Source organism: Epinephelus moara, chromosome 11 (genome assembly GCF_006386435.1).
Source record: "Epinephelus moara isolate mb chromosome 11, YSFRI_EMoa_1.0, whole genome shotgun sequence".
Classification (NCBI taxonomy): domain Eukaryota; kingdom Metazoa; phylum Chordata; class Actinopteri; order Perciformes; family Serranidae; genus Epinephelus; species Epinephelus moara.
The window spans coordinates 26,183,829-26,209,557 of NC_065516.1; the positions used below are offsets into that span (position 1 = coordinate 26,183,829).

The window sequence follows — 25,729 nt, forward strand, 5'->3', positions numbered from 1 at the left end:
CTCCCAGTTATTATTTTATCAGTGTTCACTGATTAAGAGGTTTTAGCGTTAGCTGAATTATCCGCAGAGGTCCCCTCATCTCCTAAACAAAGTGACTCAGTGATTTAGACCAGTATAAACACTGAATAAAGCAGTTTCAGGTTACAAGTCAGTGTTTCTCTGACACCGTTTGGCGTGTGGCAGACATGACACTAGCCAATAAATAGGATCCAGACGTTCAGGTAGTGTGAATGCTGATGCCAGTCCCTGCAGGTGCTGGGCCCACAAGGTGGTGGCTCCATGTCATTCATTCAGGTATGGCTCCACAGGGGGGGCCCCATACTCTTTCCCCAAATGTGCTGTTTCATCGTGGTCTTCTTGAACCGCTCTTAGTCTGGCCCCTCAGCTGGGAGCACTTTATCTTGGGAGACCCTACCAGGGGCTATTAGCCCCATACATATGGAACGCCGAATGGAGCAAAACATCTAATTTGACATCCGTCTGAAGATGTTAAATTTGTACCTCTTAAGATGACAGAAAATGCCGTGTTAAAACGTCAGTTTTTAACGTCTTAAGATGTTGTACTTCTTAAGACTACAGAAAATGCTGTGTTAATATGTCAGTTTAATTGGGTGCTACCACTTCGTCCAGGGAGACCCATCTGAGGGCCTAAATAGTCAGTTAGCTAAGTAACTTTGCTTGTTCACGCTGCTAACTGATAGCCAGTTGTTGGTCATCCGATGGTACATTCAGTAAATGTACGACCACAGTTGTTGACAAAGATTCTGGACGCCACTCCTTGCTCTCCTCAGCCACCAGAGTTCAAAATTACAGGCACACCACCCTCATAGAAATGGACTGTCCCAAATACTAATCATAAGACATGTCACAGGTATGTAGGCAAAACGCACTCTCTACCAAGAGACCACGTGACCACAACAAAGGCATACGTACAGCTCAATGCAGCCGCTACGTCAAAAGGAGGATGAAGCATGGAAGCCTTACGTCAAAAGGGGGTGGGTACGTTGATGCAAACCAATAGGAACTGACCAAACATCCTAAGACGTTAAAAACTGCCGTTTTAACTCGGCATTTTCTGTCGTCTTAAGAGGTACAAAATTTGACGTTTTAAGATTGATGTCGAATTAGACGTTTTGGTCCATTCGGCGTTCCACACATACAACACAGCTCCCAGGACCCGGGGACACGCACACCCCTCCGCCAGGTAAACGTGGCAATTCTTGGAGGGGAATAAATAAATAAATAAATAAATAAAGCAGTCTGCGCTTTGCCAATGCTCTCATCGAGGAGGGGCTTCTTACTACGGTGGCTGACATGAAAATGCGAACGGCCCTATCTAGAGCCAGTATTTGGTTTGTCTATTCTGGGCTACTGTAGAAACATGGCGTAGCAACATAGCAACCTCCTTGAAGCTTATTCTAAGATAATGATTCTTATTTTCAGGTGAATAAACACTAAAGAAAACATACTTGTTATATTATATTTCCTTTCTGCCAATATATCCCCCTAAAGCCGACACACTGAACCTTTAATATTAAATACAGGTCTCATGTAGATAAACTTACCTGCTGTTTCTGAGGTTAAGTTTTACTCCACATCTAAAAGTAAATCCATCTTAAAACCTAAAAAACACACACACAAAAAACACATAAATTACAACTAATGAAGCTGAAATTATGTTTCATTACGCTGAAACATGCATGTCAAAGTCCACGTCAGCACCTCACAATAATTCATACCATGACAACTTAAAAAAAAACCTGCACATGTCTTGGTAATTTAACCAGTTTTATTTTACATTAAATCAGGGTATAGAGTTAACTGCATCACACTCATCATTGAACAGATCATCAGTGTTGTCAGACATAATACTACTCGAGCCAAGTTAACCATAGTGATAATAATTGTCAGTGTACAAGTGTTAGGACTTGTTGAGTGCAACATACAGAGGAAAGAACAGAGGAAGTAGCTGTCGACAAAACTGAGTGTCATAATTTCTTTAGTGAATCCTCAACGTCAGAGTCCAAATTAAACACCTCCCACTTCCTCTTAATATCACGCACCCACAAATACATGAGAAAAAGAATTACTGAGCATGTAAACAAACACTGGGTTTTTTTAAGCACTGAAACTGACATGCTTTGGTAATTCTCCATCAAGATTTAACCGTATGCAACATGGAACACTCAAAATAAAACAGCCATGGATAAAAATAATATCCTTGGTGCGTGGTTGAGGAAGTCGGGGGTTAATTTGGAGCTCTGGGGCCCTCTTCAGCTCCCATACAAACCTCATGGAGCATAATCACCGGGCCCTTTCCTCCAGCATCAATAATAACATTCAGGCAAAATAACAAATGACCTCTTTCAAAACCTCCACATTTAACTGCTGACAAAAAATATATGTGCCTGGTTATACAAGTCACCATTTAAAATTCTACTGTAGTTTGTTCGTACCCGTCTATTCTCATACAGCTGAGACTGGTCTTCTAGAGAGGTATTGAGTAACTATAAGCTTCTGAGGAAATACAGAAAAAACAAGCCCTTCAGTGCTTCCAAACATGCAGATAGGAATGTTGTGACAGTTATTCAAGAGTCAGAGTCATCTCCAATTTAACAATATTTAGCTTCATACTTAAAAAATGCTAGGCCTCTGAGTAATTCTCTGATTATGCTTAATAACAACATAAATAAGACATAAATATTGCTGGCTCCAGGCCAGAGTCAGTAACTGGATTTAAACAGTTTGAACGTGAACACATTTTTGTTTGTTTCCTTTTTAGCCTCTGATCCCATTATCATTAATGGTAGATAAAACTGTCCCTTACTTTTTAAGATCTTGGTCAAATTAATCTCCATCATCTTTACAAAAGAATGTTTCAAAGTGCTCTGCATCTGCTTCTCCACTGCATAGCGTAACTAAACCGTACAATTTCCAGCCACAGGGTCTGCTTTAGCAAAACTCAGATGCCCCAAAAAAGTTAAAGAAACTAAGTCTAGATTATTTACAAGGCACCCACACTCCATGGAGTCTTACAATATGTGTTCAAGAGCTGTGGTCCATCCCTGTTTGGAGTGCCACATGGGAGAGTTTTACCACAGGTGTCACAGAAAAGTATACAAAGCTGAGTTTGCTTTGATTTTGCACACCTCTGAGCACTTCTAGTGTTGTCGCACACAGCAAACACGACAAAAAACGTTCTATGCAGGTTAAGACAAATGCTAGGAATAACTTTGCAACTACTCTCTGAGCCACATCTGGTCTGGAGTGTCAGTAGTAAGCAGCTAACATCTCTACGACAGACGCACGGGAGGACGGCGTGCAGCAGTGTATGCTGGTGTGTCACATGGTGGGGATCACCTGCCTTCTGGTCAGGAGGAAATGGAGTTGAAGACGTGTCTGTGAACACTGTGTGTCAGATCTACACACAACTGAATGGCAGGAAATGGAGGATGGTGGAGAAACATGATAGCTCGACCAAACCGCCTGCGTTTGGAATGACTAGAGGATGATATGTTAGGAAGCTTAGAGTGTCCAATCACGTTTATCACCGCCCTTCATCGTCCGTCCACAATCATCCGTGCAGCCCTTGTCTCTATATTGTTCTGTCTTTCTCCTCCTCTGCATGAACATGATGGGTGTAAATGTTCTGGCTGCAAAGAGGGTGATTTGAGCACAGTCCATCCAACGCTTTCAGGGCTCTTTTAGGTCTCTGGGTTGGGCGTGGCGAGCAGCGGCACATTGTCCCTCCTCCTCCTGCCCAGTGGGGGGCGTCTGTACTGCTCCCCGTCGGCCAAAGTCTGGGGCAGCGGCTTTCTCTTGCTCTCTGGCAGCAGCAGGATGGACAGCACAGCCAGCAGGGCCAGAGAGGAGTAGACCACGTGGTGCAGGAAGTAACCGTAGTGGTTCCTCAGATCCATGAGTGGGGAGCTGAGGCGGCCCACGCAGCCCAGGGCCAACACTGCGCCCACAACACTGCCCCTGAAGACACAAAAAAAACCTCAGATTTCACACAAACACAACTTTCACACATATATGGGACTCAGTTTTTCCGATTTAAATCCCCATCTCTCAAAAACAATACTCCCATTAATTGGCGCCTTGCTCATATGTGATTACCACTGATAACACCGTAGTGACCCATGATGTGGAAGCATAGCACCCACAATGTGGCTCCCGTCAGGCTATCACCATTAGACTGTCAGCACTGTTGCTATTGTTAGCACTGTTCCCTCTGTCAGCAACATTAGCTGCTAGCTTTTTTTCTTAAGTGTAAAAATGCCTTCTGTTGCTTTGTCCAAATGTAAAAAAACAAAAAAAAAACAAGCAAACAACACGCTATTATCACGATGCTTTTGTCATAATACAATATTATTGCAGTTTTAAATGTGTTACGATACGTTGAGCATTGCTATAACATATCCTGCGATACACTGCAATTTATCACCTTTTGACAACTGCAAATTATGTCCAAAAACTGTTCAGTCTGTGTATCTCGCTTAATGTCAATTTGTCTATGTACTATGTCGTATGTTGTATTTCTAAGGCTGCAGTATGGGTGTAGGGCCCAAGACAAATGTCTCACTCTGTAGGACAATAAATAAATAAATAATCTTGATCTCAATTGAATCATTTTTTATACAGCAAATTGTACCAAGTGGACTGAAAAAGCCATTGATTTTATTATTAGTTTAATTTGTATTTGTTATATTAACAATTTATGTGGTAAAAAATTGACACAATCCGTGTATCAATACGATACTGCCACACAAAATATATCGCGATACTATGCTGTATCGATCCCCCCACCCCCTACAGCCTACCTTCACCTCCAAAGCTGACTAATTAAAAGGCGTTGTGTCTCAGGATTTTCCCTTAAAAATAATGTAGAGACTCATACAACAGTAATCCCTCTCAATCATCACTCATAACCCACTAGAAGTGTGTGGCAGTGCATTTATCTGCAGAAACCCCTCCCTCTGCCTCTACTTTCTTATTTTTTGCTTGGCGTGTAGCCACCAGGCAATAACAACATGCAGATGATGTCGAGACCTTCTAAAAAAGGTAGCAACCAGGTGGTAGCAGCACACAGTTAAAAGGAAACTACGAAAACGTGCCCAAAACAAGAGTGAATCTGGGATTCAATTTTACTAGCAGACACACACAGATGGCCTGTTTTCTGTTAGATAAATAGATGTCGATGGTTAGCTTAGTTAGCTTGCTCGATTGTCACCTTTTCCAATACAACAAATGTAACATTCCTGCAATAGTACAGTAGACTGCAGTGTACATACAAGCTGTGTGGAGAGGAGGGGCCAAGTTTAAATGCTGTGTTTACAAAACTAACCGACCATTCCTCCACAGTACACCTTCAACATGTTATATCTCAAGTGTAAACCTTTCTTTACCTTTAGTCAAAGCCAGGCTAGCTGCTTCTCTGTTAACAGACTTTATGCTAAGCTACGCAAACTGTCCACATATTTATTGTGCAGACATGAGTGGCATCGATCATGATCTTGATCTCATGCGTATTTCCAAAAGTGTTGAACTATTCCTTTAAGTATAAATTAATAACATTTGTTTGAGAAACATTAGGTGTTACATAGAACTGTAAATAACCTGAAATTCCCTCAACATGAGGCTTTTTATTCCTTCATCTCCAAAAGAATATAAGCTGAGCTGTCATGTAATTTTAAGAGTGATCCCAGTTATTCAGGATTTTTTTCAGATGTCAGGAAACGTCTCTTCATTACTAATAGATATTGATGGAAATGTCCTCTCTCTTCCCTCCTGATTCACTGCATTTTTCATGTCCTGATTCATTTCATCAAATATTGACACATCTTACAGTTTAATATATGAGCACAAAGATAAATAAATAAAGACCTCTTTAACTTTTTAAATCAGTGCTGCTGTGTTAGTGTTACCTGATGATGGTGGGCATGATCTCTGCAGTGAAGAGGATGCAGAGAGAGGCGGTGGCCTGGGAGGAGAAGAGACCCAGCACTGAGAAAACTGTGATGGCCGTCTCACTGAGATCTAAAGAGACAGAGGAAGGAAGGACAAGCATCAGAATCACATTTTCTGATGATATATCATGATGCCCTATTGATATAAACTGATTTCCAATGTAGATTTCTGAATAATCCTTTCTCTGAAACTTCCAGACTTGTGTCATGAACAGTGAACACAGAGAGCAGTGCCTTTAAGAGGTCAGCAGGAACACCATCACCCCCCAGTGATACTGCCCCCTCAGCCTTTGATGCATGATTAAAGCACAGCACCTGACACAGCTTTGACTTTGCTGCCACTGCAGTGTCCTACATAAACCTAGTGTCATACTTAATTTCAGCCACAAGGGGGAGACTGAGACTGAGGCAACTGTGTGTTTCTACACCATGCTGTGGAGAGACAAAGACACCTGAAACATGGTTTGTCATCAACACCGCTGCTTTTAATCTGTTTCATATTGCATGATGCACAAGCCAAACATGAGGTCATAGGTGTATAGATGATCTAATATGACCAAAACTGAGCTTAAAATCACATAAACTAACTTTTACTTCCATTCCAGTTGGGATTTGAGGAAGCAAGGCCTTTAATCCTCATACAAGCCTCACATAATGGTTCTGTACAACAACAGGGGGTGACCTCTGGGGAGATGAAGGGAGACTGTTTCCACCTTGTTGGCAAAGTCTATTAATAGCTTTCTTGATTTGACTCTAGATTTACTCGGAGAGAAAAAAACATATCCCGCAAGTAAAGCCTGCTTACACTCCATGAGTCCCAGGAGGATCAAAGAGGCCAGCCCCGTCATCGTCATGGAGAGGAGCAGGATGCCACGGCGACCGCACCTGTCCACAGTCGCCCAGAGTAACAGCCAGGCACCGCCCCCCGCGCACACTGACAGCAGGTACGTCCAGTAGAAGCTGGGGGCCGTGCCTCTGACATCACCTCGGAAAGAGCTGTAACAGTGACTAATGCCGTGCGAGATGAATCTGAAGGAGGGGGGACAGAATAACAAAGAGTCCGGTTTTAAATAGCGAAGTAGTTCAGCGTAGAACAACGAGTAAGAATCAGTCAGAGCACTCTGAGGATGAAATATGAGACTGCAGCAGCGACCGGTTCCTGTAAATAAAGTGCAAATGAAAGGGCTGACTCAAAACTGCAGCGTTGCTAAATTAATGCCAAGAGTGTGGGATGACTTACGAGGTGAAGCCGAGCACACACATGTTCTTCCAGATGTTCCTGCTGTGGAAGAGCTCGGGGAAGGACAGGTGGGGGCGTGAAGAGGGGGCCGGCTCTGAATCCAGCTCTGCAGAAGGCAAAGAGGACAAAACAGGCTCTTTAATTCACAGCTCCACAGCACAGAGAGTGATGACCTGGTTGTTCCTTTAATCAATAGCTCACTAACTATTTTTTTTATCTGAAAAAAGACATATACAGGAGGACTCCAGTTAAATCGATGATATTGCAGGTCCTATTGGTCAAAGAGAAGATGTTTAACAGGCACTCATAATACTGCAGCTGTACCAGGATTAATAAAAATAGATTTTACGATAACATTTTTGGTTAACCTTCCAATTTAGCATTTATTAGCAGTTCATGGGCAATTAATAAATTACCAGTGACCACCATATATGAAGGTCATAATTACTATGGATAGGTGCAACCTGCTGACCTGCGAACATGGAGCAAACAAAAGTTATTTTAGGTGAAGTGGGGTCGAGAAAAACATTTTACTTTTTCAGTTAGTAGTAGTGTGACAGGGACAGGTAAATAAAAGGCCTGGAAGGAGGTAACGGATGCTGTGTCTTCTGTTGTAAGGACCATTCAAAGAAGTCAACAAAAATGGTTCGATATGAAATGTGATGCAAAATAAAAACACTTAGGTACACACAAAAACCACAACAGCTACAGGAGGCCCTTCCCAGTCTCAGCTCTCTGCTGCAGACGAGCGCATTGCTTGTATCATCAGAGAGACTTCTCTGTCAGGGGAGACAGCGACATGCCTCAACTGGACCAGTCAACAGCAAACTCAGAAGGTTAAGTGATGTACGTGTTATATTAAATGTTAAATGACTGTACATTCTGACAGCCATCACTGATAGTGTTTGGTCAGTAACGTGGGTCTCACAGTCTCACCTCTCAAACAGAAGATACATTTGTAGAGTTCTCTGTCCTGATTCAATTAAGTGAGAATGGGATGCAAGAAATGTAGGAAACGCATGTATTAAGTCGATTTAAAAAGGCATCTGTGTATTGTGAAGATGACAGAGTGTATATCCGAGCTAGTAACATATTGATGAATGCCAAAATACATGTAAATTTCCTTCTGAGAACAGTTTATATACAAATTTGAGACGAATGAGACGATGCAAACAACCTTAACTTAAGGTGTAGAGAACAGAGATTTTAATAAATAACCGTTAACTGAGAATAAGAATTTCAACATATTAACACTATCCGTTAAAGAGTTAAAAATAATTATTAAATAGAATGGCTGGAGTCGTACGCAGCCACCTGGGCAGTGCTATGATGTTGCTACTGTCTTGGGAGACGACTACAGCATGTCAGAGCAGTTAGTCCAAAGTCTGCTGGGTTAGCACGAGCTAACAAAGCAGCAGCAGCTAACATTCAACACTGAGCTGTTAAAGGGCCCCAACAAAGTCGCACTGACACCGATACGGCTTGACTCTGTGTTACACCCATTAGGTAACATAAGCTGTATGATGCCAACGTCACTGAGTGTGTGCAGGACTCTTAACGTCCCTGGTGCAGAGCTTACACTCCCACAGCAGTAGTGTCAAGATGGAGAGAGACAGAGCAGGGCATAGAGGGGTGAAGCAATACACTATGCGCAGCTCTACAGAGAAATAATATTCTACTCATCTTAAAAGTTACAAACAAAAGTAATGTTCAGTCCAGGCCCTCAACTTGTCAGTTAACTGTTAATGATCAGTTAACGAGGGTCAGCTATTGCTCCCAAAAAAAATTCTAAATTAGCATCCCTATTAGAGTGGCAATGACATCACTACACTTAAATTTAATGACTTTTAAGACCTTATCAAGATTTTAAACCAAATTTAAGGCTGATTTTTGGACAAATTCTTACTCAAGCATTGCAGGTAAGTTTATCTGTGGTCACAAGCATTCGTAGGTTTTATGTAGGAATATGGTTATTAGAGTAAGTTAGGTTAATCTACATTTTGCGATTTAATGCGAAATACCTCGACTCATTTTGACAAAAAGGAATTAACAGATGGATTCATTAAATTAGATAAAACGTTTGTGGCAATTAAGACGTCACAAATTCAAATTGAAGACCATTTAATGACTTTTAAGGCCTGATATTTATAAACTCCTCTCTACCTGGGAAACACGTTGAGTGTCAACTTATCCAGCTCAGATGATTTTGTAGCTGCAGGTCGTTATGCTTTATTATAATTTGATGTGTCTTTAATAAATCATGAATCATAATTGAGCATTATTACCTGCTCTTGGTAGAGGTGAGTGATACGTACTCCTGTTTTGAAATGCATTGCTATGAGTAACCCATAAATAATGCAGACTTCAGGAACTGAACCCAGCAGCAGTGATGCAGAAAAACCTGAGCTGTTCTCATCTTGAGGGAGACAATAAGTATCTACAATATGCACACACATGCTCGTAGGCACACACCTGTGAAGCTCTCGTCATCCCTCACGTCTCTGTTGGAGTTTCTTCTCTCGGTGAAGGAGTTCATGTCTGCGGATCTCTCTGACAGAAGGAGCCAGCGAGGAGACTCTGGAAACACCCCGGGAATGCTGCAGAACAGACAAAACATAAGTCCGGCTCACTCTTTGATCTTTGCTGACCTTTACCCAGCACCAAAACTACGAAGCCCATATTTGATCCTTCAGCATGGAAAATAACCCATGTGGGTCACAAGGTAGCACATTTCTTTATTTCTTAATCCAGCTTTTCTTCCAAACCTGCAACTCACTGCTGGTAATCATACTTTAATCTCTGTTAATTTGGCTTTGAAACTGCAATGAAAGCTTATCTTGTAACAGAGGTCTTACAGGGACTGGGGACCTTAAACAAAGTGGTCCTAATGCATCCTGACATGAACTAAAAGGCTCAGTGTGACGAGGGGATTGGAATCAATACGATCCAACAAAGCTTTCAGCAAGTCAGTTGGCATCAAGACACTTTATCAAAAGACTATCAGGTTCCTTCACTCTCGTGTCCCTGCAGTTCCGCAGAAAAATAAACACATGTTCATACTCGTGACCGTACAGGAAGAATATCTAAACAAAAAGAAAATGCCAATGATGAAGTCCTTAAATGGAAATCAAGCTGAAAATTAAATTAAAAAAATAAAAACCATACGAACAAATAAACACACTGTGGCTGTGCAACCAAATACACACACACTCATACCCGTAACTGAGGAAGAGTGTCAGCGGGGCAGCGCCGGCTCCCAGCAGGCCCCTCCAGGACTGGCAGCCCAGTGCGACGGCCAGCAGCAGGAGTTCTCCAGCTACAGTCATCAGCCCAGCTAGCATGGTCACCACCAGCCTCAGAGACGGTTCACACAGCTCCAGACCTGACAGTCAAACACAACATCAATCCTGACAAATCTGGTTTCATCAGCCTCAGCTGTACTTTGTGTTTAGTGCCAGTTAGCAGCATGCTAACACGCTAAACTAAGAGGGTGAACATCGTGAACATAATGCTTTTTATTGTGAAGCATGCTGACGTTAGCATGAAGTTCAAAGTATTGCTGCGCCTAACTACATTCTTTAAGGGACAGTTCACCCCAAAATTGAAAATTCATATTTTCCCTCTTACCAGTGTTGCGTTTTATCAGTCTAGACTGTTTTGGTGCGAGTTGTGGAGTGTTGGGGACATCGGCCATAGATACATCTGCCTTCTTTCTAGCATTATGGAACCAGATGGCACTTGACTCGTGGTGCCCAATGCGCCAAAAATCATGACCCAGTTACTTCATCATGTAGGAACTATTTTCTGTCAACCGAACTACATCTGCCAACCATATCACTGCCCAGAAGGAAGCGTTCATCTACTCATGGATGAAAGGCTCATGAGATGTAAACATTAATGGAATCCTCTTCGGGTGAGCTGTGACCTTAGCTAGCTCAGTGGTGCTAGGTGAGCTAGCAGGAGATGCACACTTCCTTCTGTGCAGTGATATGGTTGGCGGGTGTAGTTCGGTAGAGAGAAAATAGTTCCTACATGAAACTGCTGACAACAAGGTCTGTGGATTATCTTGAGTAACCGGGTCATGATTTCTGAAAGGAGACATTGCTGTTGAGTTTTTCAAATGTATTTTTTGGCCACAAACTGAGTGCCATCTAGTGCCATTGTTTAACAGAGAAGACAGACATCTCTACAGCTGATATCTCAGACACTCGGCAACTTGCACCAAATCAATCTTGTTTGATAAATGGCACTACAGGTAAGAGAAAAAATATGTTTTTGATTTTGGGTGAACTGTTCCTTTAAAAGCAAAAACAAACATGGCAACAAAAAAAATACTCACGAGTGATGTACAGAGTGAGGTAGACTCCCGCACTAGCTGCCGCCAAACAGAAGCGCATGACGATGAAGATGGAGGGGTACGGAGAGACACACACCAGCACCCCAAACACCACGGACAGGGTCAGAGAGGTCAGCAAAGTCTTGAACCTGCCCAGCCTGCAGAGAAACAGAGACATGTACTGTAAACCCCCTGACTGGCACATCATCACACCTGTGTTATTACATCCCCCAAAAAGATCACTTGCACTTTCAGCTTTTAATAAAACTACTACAATATACAGAGAAATAAATTGGGGATATCATTGAGCTACTATTCCAAAACTCTCTTTAGTCATTTTTATCATACATAAACATCAAATTAAATGTAAATCCAAATCAAGATAAAAACATAAAACCACAATGTATAACAGCAATAAATGATAAAGTAAGTGCTGATAATGCAAGAGCAAAAAAAAAACACTACTTCACATCTTTAAATATTAACAGCAAGAGAGTCGAGAACAGAAAATAGGACAATGGTCTACTGTGAATATAGAGAGATAAGATACAACACAGAACCACAGTGGGACCTCTGCACTTTTACAGCACTGTGAACTACTAATGTTGCTCCTACATCACTGGTTTCATGCAATTTACAAATAATTCAAAATTACTAATTAAATTTAATGAAACAAGAGCCCATCACTTCGAAGTTGACACAATTTTAAGGCCTGATTTCACTGATTTACATTTTTAAGAAGGACATGTAGACACTGTTCAAATATATAACTGAAATGTATTATCAAAACCTTGAAAATGAAATGTTTTAATCACAAAGAAAGAAATATAAATAGAACATATAAATGCACCCTGGAAGCAGCTCAAGGCTGAAGCATCACTGATCACTAAATGTGATGATTAGCCAATATTCAGCTGTGTGCGGGTGAAGCACTTTTGTTTCCAACCTGCAGATTAGCACTGTTCCCTTTTCTTTTTGCACATTCCCAGGAGGCAGCACTAATTCACTAGTCTTAACAAACAGATGCTATGCTCAATTGGTCAGCAAATTAATGAAGGCTGTTAGCTGATTAAACTGGCATCATCTCCCTCACAATTCTCCCCAAAACTACTGCTCCCCCTGTGTGATTTCCAATCCGACAACAGAGCACACGCAGGCTGGATCCATTATGCCAATTACTGGAGGTGCTTGGGTTGTGCCTAATGCAGTCTGCTTAGCATGAGGTCCTGAGATCCAGTAGAATAAATGCACACGCAAAAAAGGCGTACACTCTCTAATGTTGATGTCATGCATTGTTGATGTGTGGAAAACTGTAGATTGTGACACAGTCTCTGGTTTATCTTGCAGATCTGTATGTCTTACTGTGATAGAGAGTACTATGAAATGACATTTAGGCTGCCTGGTGTTAAATATTTCCTCCTTTCTGACTGAACTTTGCATTTTTTGTGTTTAAGTGTTTACGTCTCTGTGTGTGGCATGGGAGGGTGTGAGGTAGTGAAACTGCAATGTAAGGATAAAAGACTGAAGATTGAGGAACACAGTGATTTAACAGCACAGATGTCTGCTGATGGATGGACTACTTGTACTGGCAGACGTTAACGCGTGCGTCTGTGTCCTGCATGACACATAAGTTATTTGTGGCATGCCATGACAGGAAAACCTCAAACAAGCTTTCCATATTGGCAGAGTAACCATTTAACAGAATTTGTTGGGTTGCGTGTTTCATCTGTTCTGCAGATGACTGTCTCAGCCATTTCAGCCTGCAAGAAACACATGCGTACATGCTTTACCTGTCAGCAGCATAGCCCAGGCCGAGACAGCCAGTCAGGACTCCCAGGATGAAACACACCTCCTCCACTGGGACCAACCAGTACTGACCACACACCAGATCCCACTGGACAGCACAGACACAAGAGAAAGAGGGAGGGGGGCAGACCTGTTAGTTGTTATCTGTTAAGGTTAGTATAATAACATAAATGTTAGAGAACAGGAAATCATCAGGCAGACATCGCCACATATATGAAGCAACGGGAGGGTTAGGAAGTGATAGACAGGTTGGCGGATACAAGGCACAGAGGGAACACCTTACCAAACAGATTCAGATGTGGACACACTGGAATATTGTTTCAATTATAAAATGTTAACCAACCTACACTTAAACAATAACTTTTGGACCCCAGTGTCTACCCAAATTACATATTAGGGCTGCATCTTAACAACATTATGAATTCTTCTGGCCATTATCTTTTTTTTTTAATTCATCGATTTGTCAGTTAAAGGTGAGGAAAACATAAAAAGAAAAACTACAGGATAGGTCAGTGAGACACTGGGAACGTGTCTGCTGAATGTGCTGAAGCTACGCCCACTTGTGAGAAAGCTGCACCCACTTTTAATTGTAGCACTACAATGGATGCTCCATCTAACAGCTTTATTGGATTTGTAAAGCCAGACATGTTTGAGCCACCAGAGGCAGAATCACATTTGGAGCCAGAGGACACTGACCTGCCCGAAAATACACCTCATTCTTCTAAGTCTGCAGGTAATTTTTATTGAGTTTTTCAAATAACTGAAAAACTAAATGGATTAAGATTTTATATAATGAAGGGAGAGGGCTCATGCTTTGCGTTGCTCAAATGCATCATTAGCAGGTTTTTAGCCCCGCCCCAAAAATCCTGGACACAGAAATACGGTCTCCATAATTCAGTATTATATAGTCCCCAGTCTTTTCACGTTTTCAACAAGTATTTTCTAACATGTATAATGTGTTTAGATGTAAATCTCAGGTTTTACTTTACCCAACTTTAACTGGGATCAGTATGACTATCACTATCAGTAATAAGATATGTCACAAGTGGCACATATATTACAGTTTTCTAAACTCTAAATGAAAAGTGTTTAAAAAAAATCACATTATTTTTACCCTGACTGAAGAGCAGACCATGTGACAAACTGGTTCACTGTAAATAAACTCATTAATGATATTAGTGTACACAAAAGAAAGTGGAAAGCTCACACCTCACTAACACCTGGCTGCCAGGACTTCAGATGTATCTAGTTCTGAAGATGACAAAAAGACAAAAGGCTCTTTGCTTACAAAGAGAGCTTCAAAGAGAGAGTTTGAAATGTGTTGCCTTCCCGTCTGCATCTCTTAAAGCCCTGAGGAAAAATTTATAACATCACTGAGCATTCACATTGATTGCTAGTTTGACTTACTCATGAAGAAAGATGCCTTTGGCAAATTAAAGTGCTTACTTAATTAATTAATTACTTGCTTGGATTCAAGAGGCAGCCCAGTTTTATTTATTCACAGAACAAATTATTATTATTATTATTCAGTTACTTCACAGAGATGGTGCCAGAGAATCAGCTTCTGGTCCTCGGTGGATGTAATAACAGTCGTGCTTTTATTAATGTGAACACCTGGATTACAAAACAGGTGCAGTACAGAGACTATAGGATCATTTAGACTCACAGTGCAAACACAGGAGGATGTACCCTCATAATACTACCATGTATGTGGTGATAACGATGCATTACTTTTATTAGTAGTGAACATCGTGCTCGCATGTATTTACTGTGTGAAGGTACATAACAGTGCATCCACATGGAAAGTCAGCACATCTGTTAAAAAACAACAGATATCTGCTCTCAGATCTGAGTTTTAATCACATTAAGCCGACCCACTGATTTGCATTAACAGCTGAGCTCTGCTAACGTCGCTGTCTGCTGGCCGCTGAAAGCAAAAATGATTTTAATGATCTAGAGAGGGAGAGCAGAGGGCCGGTGATAAAAAGAGCCTTACATAATTGGAGCCCGTGCGCAGAAACATAAAAGCCTGTCACATAACATCAGCTGTCCTGTTGCTGAGGCACAGAGCCACAACAGTGCACACCAGTCGAGTAAAGGGCAGCATAGCAACCCATAGTGCTCATACGGGTGGAATGCTTTGGACAACACAAGGAGGGTAAAATGCAAACAAACGAGTTCCTAAACTCCCCTGACTGGTTTTAGGAATGACTCTCAGACAACAATCAGATATGTTCCTGTTGCAAACATTCCCTCCTTTTACACGTCTGACTGAACAAAGCCTCACTGCTGCTGTGTGATGAACTCAACTGAGACTTTGCTTTTTCAGGTTTTCTCAGTTTTACTGTCAGTCAGACCCAGGACAAGACATAACGCTGCTGCCACTACTAATAAAAATGCAAACTAACTTTAATATTGACAGTTTAATTGCATGAAAACAATGTGGGGAAACACAAAATATTTGAGGATGTCATCATGGTTTTTGGGGAACTCTAAATTACATTTTTCACCATTTCCTGACATCACAAAGAAAAATAATCAACAGATTAATTTTAAAATGAAATCATCTTAGAATTTGGATATCATAACATGGCACAAGTGTTGCCTTTTCTTGGTTTTAAAGGCTGCATTAGAGTAACGTGATGTAATTTTCTGAACGATGAAGAGGTACTTGAGTTCATCTGATAGGGCTGCGGGAAAACCACTGGCCTAACACACTCAGATATTTTAAAAGTATAGCTACTACTTTATCAATGCTATGACAACATGGTTGACAAATGTATGAACTCTGATGACATATTATCACCATATAGCCCAACCCTGGTAACAACAGGAAGTGTCTGTGCATTAGGCCGCAGATAGCCCACCACAAGCATAGAGATGTTAAGTGGAGTTTGCCTCTGGTGAAGTGACACAGTATTTATTGATTGGTGGCAGAGGCGAAGCTGATCAGAGGCCCTCCTGCTTCCTGCTCACCCGACTGCCAGCTCAGCAAAGCGAGGCTGCCTGCAGGAACAGATCATCATGACAGCAAAAAATACTCTCTGAGCTAAACCTGACCTAAAGGGACAAAATACGTCCGTCTCTGTGTGTAAAACGAGCGCCGGAGGTGGAGGAGACTTGAAGCATGCTACTTAGTGCATGTCTATAAGAATGCATTTGCACACATGCTCCTGCTAAATGCTTCCCTTGGCAGCGTTTATGTATCCTCAGCTCGCTGCAGTGGTGTGGGTGGATTACCAGCGAACTGCCCTAATGCCACGGACTGGAGGGCTGGGTGTGGTTCCCACAGTCAGTAGGCACCAGAAATGAAAACAGACACACACGCCACAGAGTGACCAGCCTGAGTGGAAAGCTGAGAGCAGCTGGCTGGGCTCTGTTAAAGACATTAACAGGAGCAGCTCAGTGTTTTCTAGATGACATCCAGCTCTGAGAGGACATGCATGTTCCTCCCCATTGATCATGCATGTCAAACAAGCAGTGTATATAGTGACACATTAACGCATTGACACAGCATTTACCTGCTGCTTTGGCCACCTGTTAAAACATGTTTAACACTGACGCTGGTTGCTTTCATAAATATGAGCAGCATGGAAGAGCCAGGAGCAGGTTTTTCATACAGACCTAAAATCTATAATTTCATTGACAGACACGAGCTCCACTGGCAACCTGAATAGATTGTTCTTCTCTCTTTTGGTGTAATCCTCTAAGAGCATTGATTGTGCAGTTATGAGCATAACAGGAAAAGAAACCACCTGAAACTATTGATACAGGGCTATTTTTCAAACCTGTCAATATTACTGGTGTTTTTGGGAGAGATAATGCGATTTAAAGGCGAGCTAATATCATGGTGACAAAATATTCCCTCCTCCACTGTAGCTTATCGTCAACCTGCCTGTCTGTTGTTTAAATACAGTGATCAAGGCAAGAAGTGTGTTACGGTTTAAAGGTTACAGATGCAAAGTTGTGGCAAGCAGGTTTAAATCCTCTGAGCAGAGAGACAGATTATTTAAGTTTTCAAATTCCTGCTTTGCTGTCCTGTGGTGCCCATTAGCAAGGATTTGAGGGAACCATTTTCATATTTGTGCATGTTTTATCCCATTAACAACAAATTGCTGCCAATCATATCAAAAATATGTCTTGTAAAATAAAGATATTTATGTCTGTGGTAATCTGGTTGTGAGCAGGGAGTGATGTATGTAAGGAAACTCTGAACTCTGACGTTAGTAGATCACATATTTCTGAATGAGTCACCGCACATTATCTAGCCTGGCCTCACCTCCTGTCATGGTTGAATGGAAGTCTAATGAACAACTTACAGGAGTAGTGCAAGAGTCACAGTGGACAGTTTAAAAAAAAGGAGCAAAACTGATGCAGCAGAATCAAAAATATCATGTTCTTCTTGTCAAAACCTGATGCGAGTGTAGTGGCTAGTCTTTGAACAATGGTATGATATTTGCTGATATCACAGAGCCTGCCAGGATAAAATCTTGATTCAATTCAGTTCAGGGTCCTGCAATCAATTCGAGACGATATCAGTAAATATTCTTATTGTCTTTCTCATGGCTGCCTACCATTATCTGCCTGCTGCTCAGCCGCTAGCACTGTTTGAGTGCTTAGAAAGAAGGTGTGCTCAGATGGAAATGGTGACACAGACGTGCCATGGAAATTTCAAAATACAGGTGTATGTTAAAGATGCTGATGTCAATGATATTGGATCATTGAATTGATTTATCTATCTAGATCAATGTATTGTTACACCTCTAGTGGCAACCAATGTAGCCTCGAGCCTGAAGCAGAGATGAGGAGCAGATTACAGAGGTCAGGTAAACGTACTTGCTAACACCGCATGAAGACACAGAGAGTGAGTGGGTGAACATGAGTAAAACACTAAACTTAAACTTAACAGAACTTTGTTTGTTGTTTTATCGGATCATGTGTAACTCTGTGGTTTAGCAGAGGTGTGTATGGAACAACTGCATCAGACTGTCTTGAGATTAACCTCATCATCAGTCTCATGTGACAACCTTCTACGTACGTACTGCGCACGCTCATTATCTACATCAAACAGGTTTGTGTAGGAAAACGGTATCAGGATCTCTGACGTTGGGAGATTTCTTGATTGCGCCAACAAGGAAGTGTTTTCACAACAACTCCTGTCCAACACACTGTTTATCCACCTCACAGGTATAAATATGTGCAGCTGTATTATAGTTTAGCATGGCATTGCAGAAAGCGAGGCTGCATGCTCAGCAAGACCCTCCTGTGGATGAATACAGGATGAAAAAAGAAACAAACGTTTCAGCATTTTAAGGCCCTAAATCCATACATAAACAAAAAAAGTAGCACTCGCATAGAAAGCCAAAACAATGAAGTAGGCAGGGACCGTAATTAGAGAGCTCAGGAGGATCCTGGACCGGAGCTTTACCTCAGTAACGATGTTGTTCCTCAACCCCTCTGTTACGTTGTAGTCCCAGCCGGCCTCGCAGTCCACCACTGCTGACTGGCTGCCGTTGGCGTACTGCTTACACTGGGACAAGTCCCCGTTGTCCCCGGCCCTCTCCCCCTTCTCCCACGGCAGGGAGGCGTTCAGCACCTCGGGCGACGGTAAGGGCCCCGGCAGGTGGCAGTGATGGGGTGGGGAGAGGGTGATGAGGGGGTCGGAAGAGAGTAGGAAGGCCAGGAAGAGGTTGGGCAGGATGGAGAGAGCGATCAGCACCCTCTGTTTCTTCCTGCCCAGAGCCAGCACCATCACCTCTCCCGTGGGAGGCAGCGACGGCGGGGCGGGGAGGGAGGAGGAAGACGGGGCTGGGGAGGAGGGAACCGGGGAGGAGGGGAGGGATGGAGGGGGTGCAGGGCATGGGGAAGGGGAGACAAGAGGAGGGGAGTCTGGGGATGTCATCATTGGGAGGTTAAAGGTGGAGGTGGAGGTGGGGGGAGGTTGTCGTGATGGTGGGAAGAAGGGAAGAGATGTGGGAGAGCTCTGTGGAAGAGAAGACATACAGAGCATTATTCCACAGTTTAAACACCCAACACAGGACTGACAGGGAGCAGCCTAAACCTTTAAGAAGACAACAGAAAACAGTTTGACATGTCACTGGAGGAAAAGTGGGTGTAAATAATCAAATTAACAAAGGCTGAATTCCATTTTGCTGCTTCAGTATCAGGGTCCTGGTATTGTGAGCACTAGACACGTGAGTTCACCACACATATCATCTATGTGGTGCCTGCTGGACCACATGTTGACACTGATGTGAAAGTTCACAGTAAAGGTGCACTTTGTCCAGCAGCTCCACAGTAGGCGGGGACACAGTGGGACATTTCACAGTGAGACTACACTATTTTAAATACTGAGCAAATATCTGTCCAGAGAGTATTTACATACTCGGCATACAGGCTTATACCTCTACACTTATGTATGGATCCACAAGAAAGAGTGACCTAATTCAGACTAGAGAACGAGAGCTTAAAGTATTAATTAAAATATTTGATAGCCTTATTCATATTCCCTGATTATAGCCTTTCAAATGTGAGGATGTGCTGCTTTTCTTTGCCTTATGTGAAGTTAAAGGAATCTTTGGGTTTTGGACAGTTGTCTGGACAAATTTGATGACATCACCACCGACATTTTTCACCATATCCTGATCATTTCATAGACCAAGCAATCCATAAAGATTATTTTTAGTTTTAGCCCTACTTCAGACCCACTGATCTTTTATAACACTGTTTATAAAGCACAAGCTGTCGGTTATAGGCCTAACACAATGCTTTATTAGAGGCTTTGTCATGTAAAGACCCCCAACACAGAGAAGAGTCTCAGTAACTCCAGTCAAAGGAGGATTTGGTATTCTCTTGTTTACACAGCACATTTATGTGTGTACAATAAACAAAAATGAAAAAAATCGCCTGTCTCAATTGGATGCCTGGTCTGGTTGCCAAGGAGTTCGTTTTTTTGATAGAAGTTCTGAAATAATAAAATGATAAAAAATAAATAAATCAGCGTGGTTGGCTACCTCAGATTATGTGTGCATTCCTTGATTACTCTGTAAGTTATTCATATTCCTTTGGTCTGTGTTTTGAATAAGAATTAATCCAAGTTGTGAGTATTGTTTTACCAAGATAAAGTGGTGTTGTGCCAGGTGCCGTAATCCTCAAGCGCCATAACTCTCTCTTTATCTGATGTGTTGTCCGTCAGAGGTAGATAAAATGACTTATTCAGTCATTCATTCATTTTCCGTGACCGCTTATCCTGTTAGGGGTCGCGGGGGGGCTGGAGCCTAACCCAGCTGACACTGGGGGAGAGGTGGGGTACACCCTGGACAGGTCACCAGACTATCACTGACACATGAAGACAGACAACCATTCACACCTACGGGCAATTTAGAGTCACCAGCTAACCTGACCTGCATGTCTTTGGACTGTGGGAGGAAGCCGGAGTACCCAGAGGAAACCCACGCTGACTTAGGGCCAATATGCAAACTCTGCACAGAAGGCCTCCCCCACCCTGGATTCAAACCAGGAACCCTCTTGCTGTGAGGCAACAATGCTAACCACTGCACCACCGTACCATGCTAGTCTAATCAATATGTTATCTGACACCTAATTTTGCAGCAAGGGATATTCATACTGGTTTAAATAAACAATTTGATTGTATTTCCTGATCTTTGCTGAGCGAAGGTTTTGTGTGAAAGGAATTAAAGGCCTGTCCCAAATATAGGCCTGTTGATTTCAATGATTTAAGCAAATGAATGCCCGGGCTATTAAATTAAGTTTTACAGTATGTTGCTGCCTGTGTCGGCCAGGACACTCTTCAAAAATTTTTCTGGTTAAATAAAGGTTATATTTTGTTGTCAAGTGTGTAGCGGTCAGTAGCCTTGCGGGCACATGGGGAGGTGGAAAAATGTTATAAATAACAGGAAAAGTTAAAAAAAGGTTGTGGGTTGAAATCCAAACATTAGAGCCTGAAATGATGGGTGTTTTTGGAGAAGAGGGAGCCATTCCCTCTCTGTATTACAGACTGCTCTCTGTGTGTTCCCAGTTGAGGGCTGGAATGTGAACAGCCTGTGCTTTCCTCAGCAGCCTCCTCTCTGTGTCGGTGCACATGGTGCTCCTCTAGCAGCCTGTATTGCCGTGTTTTCCTTACACAGGGCCAGGAAGTCTTGCACAAAAAAAGGAATCCCACAGGGTTACATAAGAGCGTTTACACGAGAGGGGAAAGGACGTGGAGGGAATGTTACACACGGGAGCTGAGTGGCCTCTGTGGAAGTACTGACACAATGAAAGAGGGAGCAGTGTGAGGAGAATAAAATGACAGTGTTGGGGTGAAGCAGCAGCAGCTGGGCCAGGCGGGTCCTACAGGACTGACAGGACTCACACCTGCCCCGGCACACTGGCTACACACAGCTGCTATCACAACATCTGCATGGCTTCAAAACCACATGCACACTGTTACTTACCTTTTTAATATGTAGTTAAATGTGAGTCTCAGTCCTACAGTCTGGTGTCTCTCCCAAACATCCAAAACATGACGGGGTGAGAGGGGGGACAGAGTACAGAGTACTTTCACCGCATTCACCGTGTCTCTTCTGCGCCTCGATGCCTGTCTCCTTTGTCTGCTCCAGAAAAAGACATGTCTGTCCCGGAGAAGTGTTGCAGCCTCTGATAAACACCAGTCCTGCCTTTGACACAGGCAAGGACACCGGACTCGTGTTAGTCCTGAGCACAGCTAGCCCTCCGCCACTTTGAGATGAGATGATGCTACACTCCTCTCCTACCGTCGCTGACTGTTAACGTTACTGTTCAGTCCGTGTTTGTGCCTGCCGACATTACACAAAATAATTAAATAAGGCATAATTGTGTCCGACATCATCTTAAAGGGAAACGCGTCGTCACACAGCCGGTGACGGACAAAGAGCGGGTGGAAAGCTGCATTGGGAGAAGCCTGTTTATAGAGACGAGCAGCTCCACCGGCGGCGGCTCACTTCGGCACAACTCGGCTAACATCGTCAAAGAGACGTCCCCTCGTCTCACTGCTGTCAGAGATCGTGTATGATGACAGGATACATCACTCACCTGTAAATTCAATTATTTATTGTCTGTTCCAACAGGGCTACATTGATCATTCTCATTTATATTATTAAAACAAAATATTGTTGATTTGCATGATATTGGATAAAGACGCTAAATGTTAATTTAACTTTTATGCTCCCCAAATTATGAAAGCAATAATGACTCTGCTCATGGGCGATTATGAGACAATGGAGCCCTGGTCACAGATATGCAAAAGGCCCCACCACCTTTCCCACAAGGGTGCAAGACCAGCAGACTTTGAGGTGAGATTGCATGTCTTTGTCATCATTATGCAGCTTTTTGTGGTTTCCTGTCTCTGTTTAATCATTATGTGTCTCTGTTTAGTCATTATGTGCCACCCTGTGGTCATTGTTTGTCGCTTTGTGGTAATATTGTGTCTCCTTGTCATTGTTTTGTCTTTCTTTAAAGGTATTTTGTGTCTTATTGAGGACATTTTGTGTCTCTTTAAGATATTCTTGTGTCTTTTTGGTCATTTTTGTCTCCTTGTGGTTGTTTTGTGTTTCTTTGGTTTTGTTTTGTGTTTCCTTTTGGTCATTTTGTGTCGCTTAATGGTCATTTTGGGTTCTCTTCCTGGTGGGTGCATGTTAATTTGAGTGACATATCGCAGGTAACCTGTGCAGGCCTGTTCAGTAATCCATCCATGACTCTGTTGACTCTGCTTCAAAGTCAGGGGTGAAGCGAGTGGTTTGACTCTGGGGCTCCTGTGAATGTTCTTCTGTTGGGCTAATATTCATTTCAGAGTATTGAAGACCATATTAACTTGGCATTTTCAGGGATCCTTTGCATTAGAGCGGCCAAGATTTTTATGGCATGGATTCAAATGTAGCAGATTTGTGAGCAAAACATTAATTCTGTGAACTCTACTCCAGCAGAAACATGTTTCAAGATTACGAATGCTGTTTCTGCCAAATTCCTACCCTACCTGTATTATATAACTTAAAAATAATAACATCAGACAATTTTTGCATCCTTCCACATGTCAGGAGTGAAAATTATATTTTTAGACACTATCTCAAATGTCTGTAAAAGAAAAAGTCTATACAGCTGCCGCGAATGGGAAAAAATCTCACTGGGGGAACATGCCCCTGGACCCCTCCGTCCCCTCAACATCTGGCTCCACCCCTGTACAGAGTTAACTGAAAGTAGTGACATGCAGTATGAATTATTGTATGAACAAGTAGTACATTTTTACCAAAACACTATGTACATTCAGCTATCTCTCCTCTTTCCATTGTCTTAAATGAAATTTAAAAGCTATATTCACAGATTCGCACATTTAATTTTATTTCATAAGCCTTGGCAAATTCTAGCTATAACATACATTATTTTACTATTATTTCCTGCTAGTGTCTGGCTATATATCATTAGATATAAAGATCATTATTAGATTAGTATTAAAAACGTATTCTAAATGATTAAATCCCACCACTTTCACAATATTTTGGCTTACACTATGACCTACCATATGATATGTATATATGATATGTTAATTATTTAGGTTTAACTCACATTTTATGTTGGTCAAGCATTTGATTTTATACTCTTAAGAGTCCTAATTCAGCAGGCCTTACAAGGGTTTTTGAGAGCTTTTGCTAAAATAAACAAAAAAACATTTTATTTCTCTGCCAATCTAAGAAGAAAAACTATTTGCAGTTATAGTTTTGTACAAGCTTAAATATGTCACAGACACAAACTGAAAATTGCACAGCGAACAAAGTGATGCAGCAGAAGAAGTACACTAAATCAAGGGTGGAGTGAGACATCTGTTCAGTATCAAATATCTTTACAGAAGGCCTACATGTAGTTGTCTGCCGCATGGTGGAGCCATAAATCACAGGCCACCACAAGAGACAGGTTTCGGATACTGTACTTCCATGATCCAGGCTGATACTGGCTTGTTCTTTTGATTGAATATGTAGAAATTAAAATGTCATTATCACAGATAAGACATGTCACATGTCATCTGCTTGGACAACATCACCAGCCCTTTGTTTATCCTCTAACATACTTATTCTATCCTCCTCTGTATACATTCACAAGCTTTGCCAGGACCATCAATACTAATTCTGCACTAAAGGTTTTTTGATATACTTTTTCTCTTCCAGTACACCAGTCCTGAGCATAACAAGCATATCCACCTTGTTCTTAGGGTGGAAAACAACAAGAGATTTGATGGACACAATATAATGTCCATTATCATCGTAAAAGACCTGACCACTGGTTTCAGCCGACCAGTTGGCAATGACTCCTAAGCTACACTTGATGGCACTAACACGGATGTAACAGCAGCCATAGTGAAAAGCTTCAGCCAGACAACATAGACACTGCAGCAAATTTGAATGTTGTTAGTGATCAAGCATTTTAACATTAAGAGGCCTAAAAAATAAATGTTTTAAAGGGAAAATCACCACTGCATTGTGTTTTTAATGGTAATGTCTGCTGCTATGACAGTTTGTTTGTGTTACTCACACAGTGTGACCATGATGGCTGCCACTTCCCCTCTAAACACCAAGATAATATCTTTCTATTACAGCTAATGAACATCTGTGGTAAATTATCTGTTGCATCAGACAGTTGGATTTTTAAAGTTTCTACCCGCAAAAAAAAAAGAAAAGAAAAATGAATAATGCCAAGCTTTTAAGACGAAGAATTACCCTCAGTTTGTCGAGCGTGCCATGAAAAGCACTTTACAGCACTGCAGATTTTCTGTCACTGCAAGACTCTTTCTTATTTATTATGCTGGTGCGATCAGTGGAAAGTTTTATGAAGGTGTGGTGGGAACATGTTGAAAAGAAAGCCAGGCGTCTGACCGCAGAGTTGTATCTCTAGCTGTGAGCATGTGAGTGCGGAAGTGCTGTAATAGAGGTAAAAAGTTTATGTTTCCCATATTTGGTCTGTGTTGTTTGTTGATATGTTGTTCGCTGCTCTGAAGATAAAAGTCAAATTAACCTCTGCCATAAAAAAAAAACCTTCAATGAGCAGGGGCTCTAAGGTTGGTGCAGCTTCACTGGGGCCATGGTGGGGTTCATATGGTCTGCTGCTATTGAGTAACTCGGTAGGGATTAGGTGAAATACAGTCTTTCTTCACTCTGTGGAGATGTTGCAGTCCTGGGACCACAGATTGCCCCACACGACGCTGCGGGACATTTCAACAGACATGGTCACACAAGAAGTCAACACATGACAAGCTCTAAGTAGCCTGTGTCACACTTTCACTCTCCTTTGTAAATGAGTTTGTTAACAAAATCACAAAATCAATATTTAGATCAACTCATCATGAAAACAGGT

General features: G+C 42.0%; 1 protein-coding gene across 1 annotated transcript; it reads right to left on the reverse strand.

The window, feature by feature from the left end:
* Positions 1 to 1,782: 1,782 nt before the first annotated feature.
* Positions 1,783 to 22,302, reverse strand: slc22a17 (solute carrier family 22 member 17). Its single transcript, XM_050056359.1, has 10 exons — positions 21,808 to 22,302; positions 18,780 to 19,334; positions 13,336 to 13,439; positions 11,549 to 11,703; positions 10,426 to 10,591; positions 9,682 to 9,806; positions 7,210 to 7,315; positions 6,775 to 6,998; positions 5,928 to 6,039; positions 1,783 to 3,981 (listed from the first exon to the last, which is right to left on the reverse strand). Exons 2-10 carry the CDS (start codon positions 19,254 to 19,256, stop codon positions 3,705 to 3,707), a joined length of 1,746 nt encoding a protein of 581 aa, XP_049912316.1. The 5' UTR covers positions 19,257 to 19,334; positions 21,808 to 22,302; the 3' UTR covers positions 1,783 to 3,704.
* Positions 22,303 to 25,729: the final 3,427 nt, after the last annotated feature.

Excerpts from the sequence above, each read along its gene's own strand:
- slc22a17 (XM_050056359.1), bottom strand. The coding sequence starts at position 19,256 with ATGATGACATCCCCAGACTCCCCTCCTCTTGTCTCCCCTTCCCCATGC. Across the intron at positions 11,704-13,335 it reads CTGGGCTATGCTGCTGACAG|GCTGGGCAGGTTCAAGACTT; the intron begins GTAAAGCATGTA and ends GTTTCTCTGCAG. Across the intron at positions 9,807-10,425 it reads ACACTCTTCCTCAGTTACGG|CATTCCCGGGGTGTTTCCAG; the intron begins GTATGAGTGTGT and ends TCTGTTCTGCAG.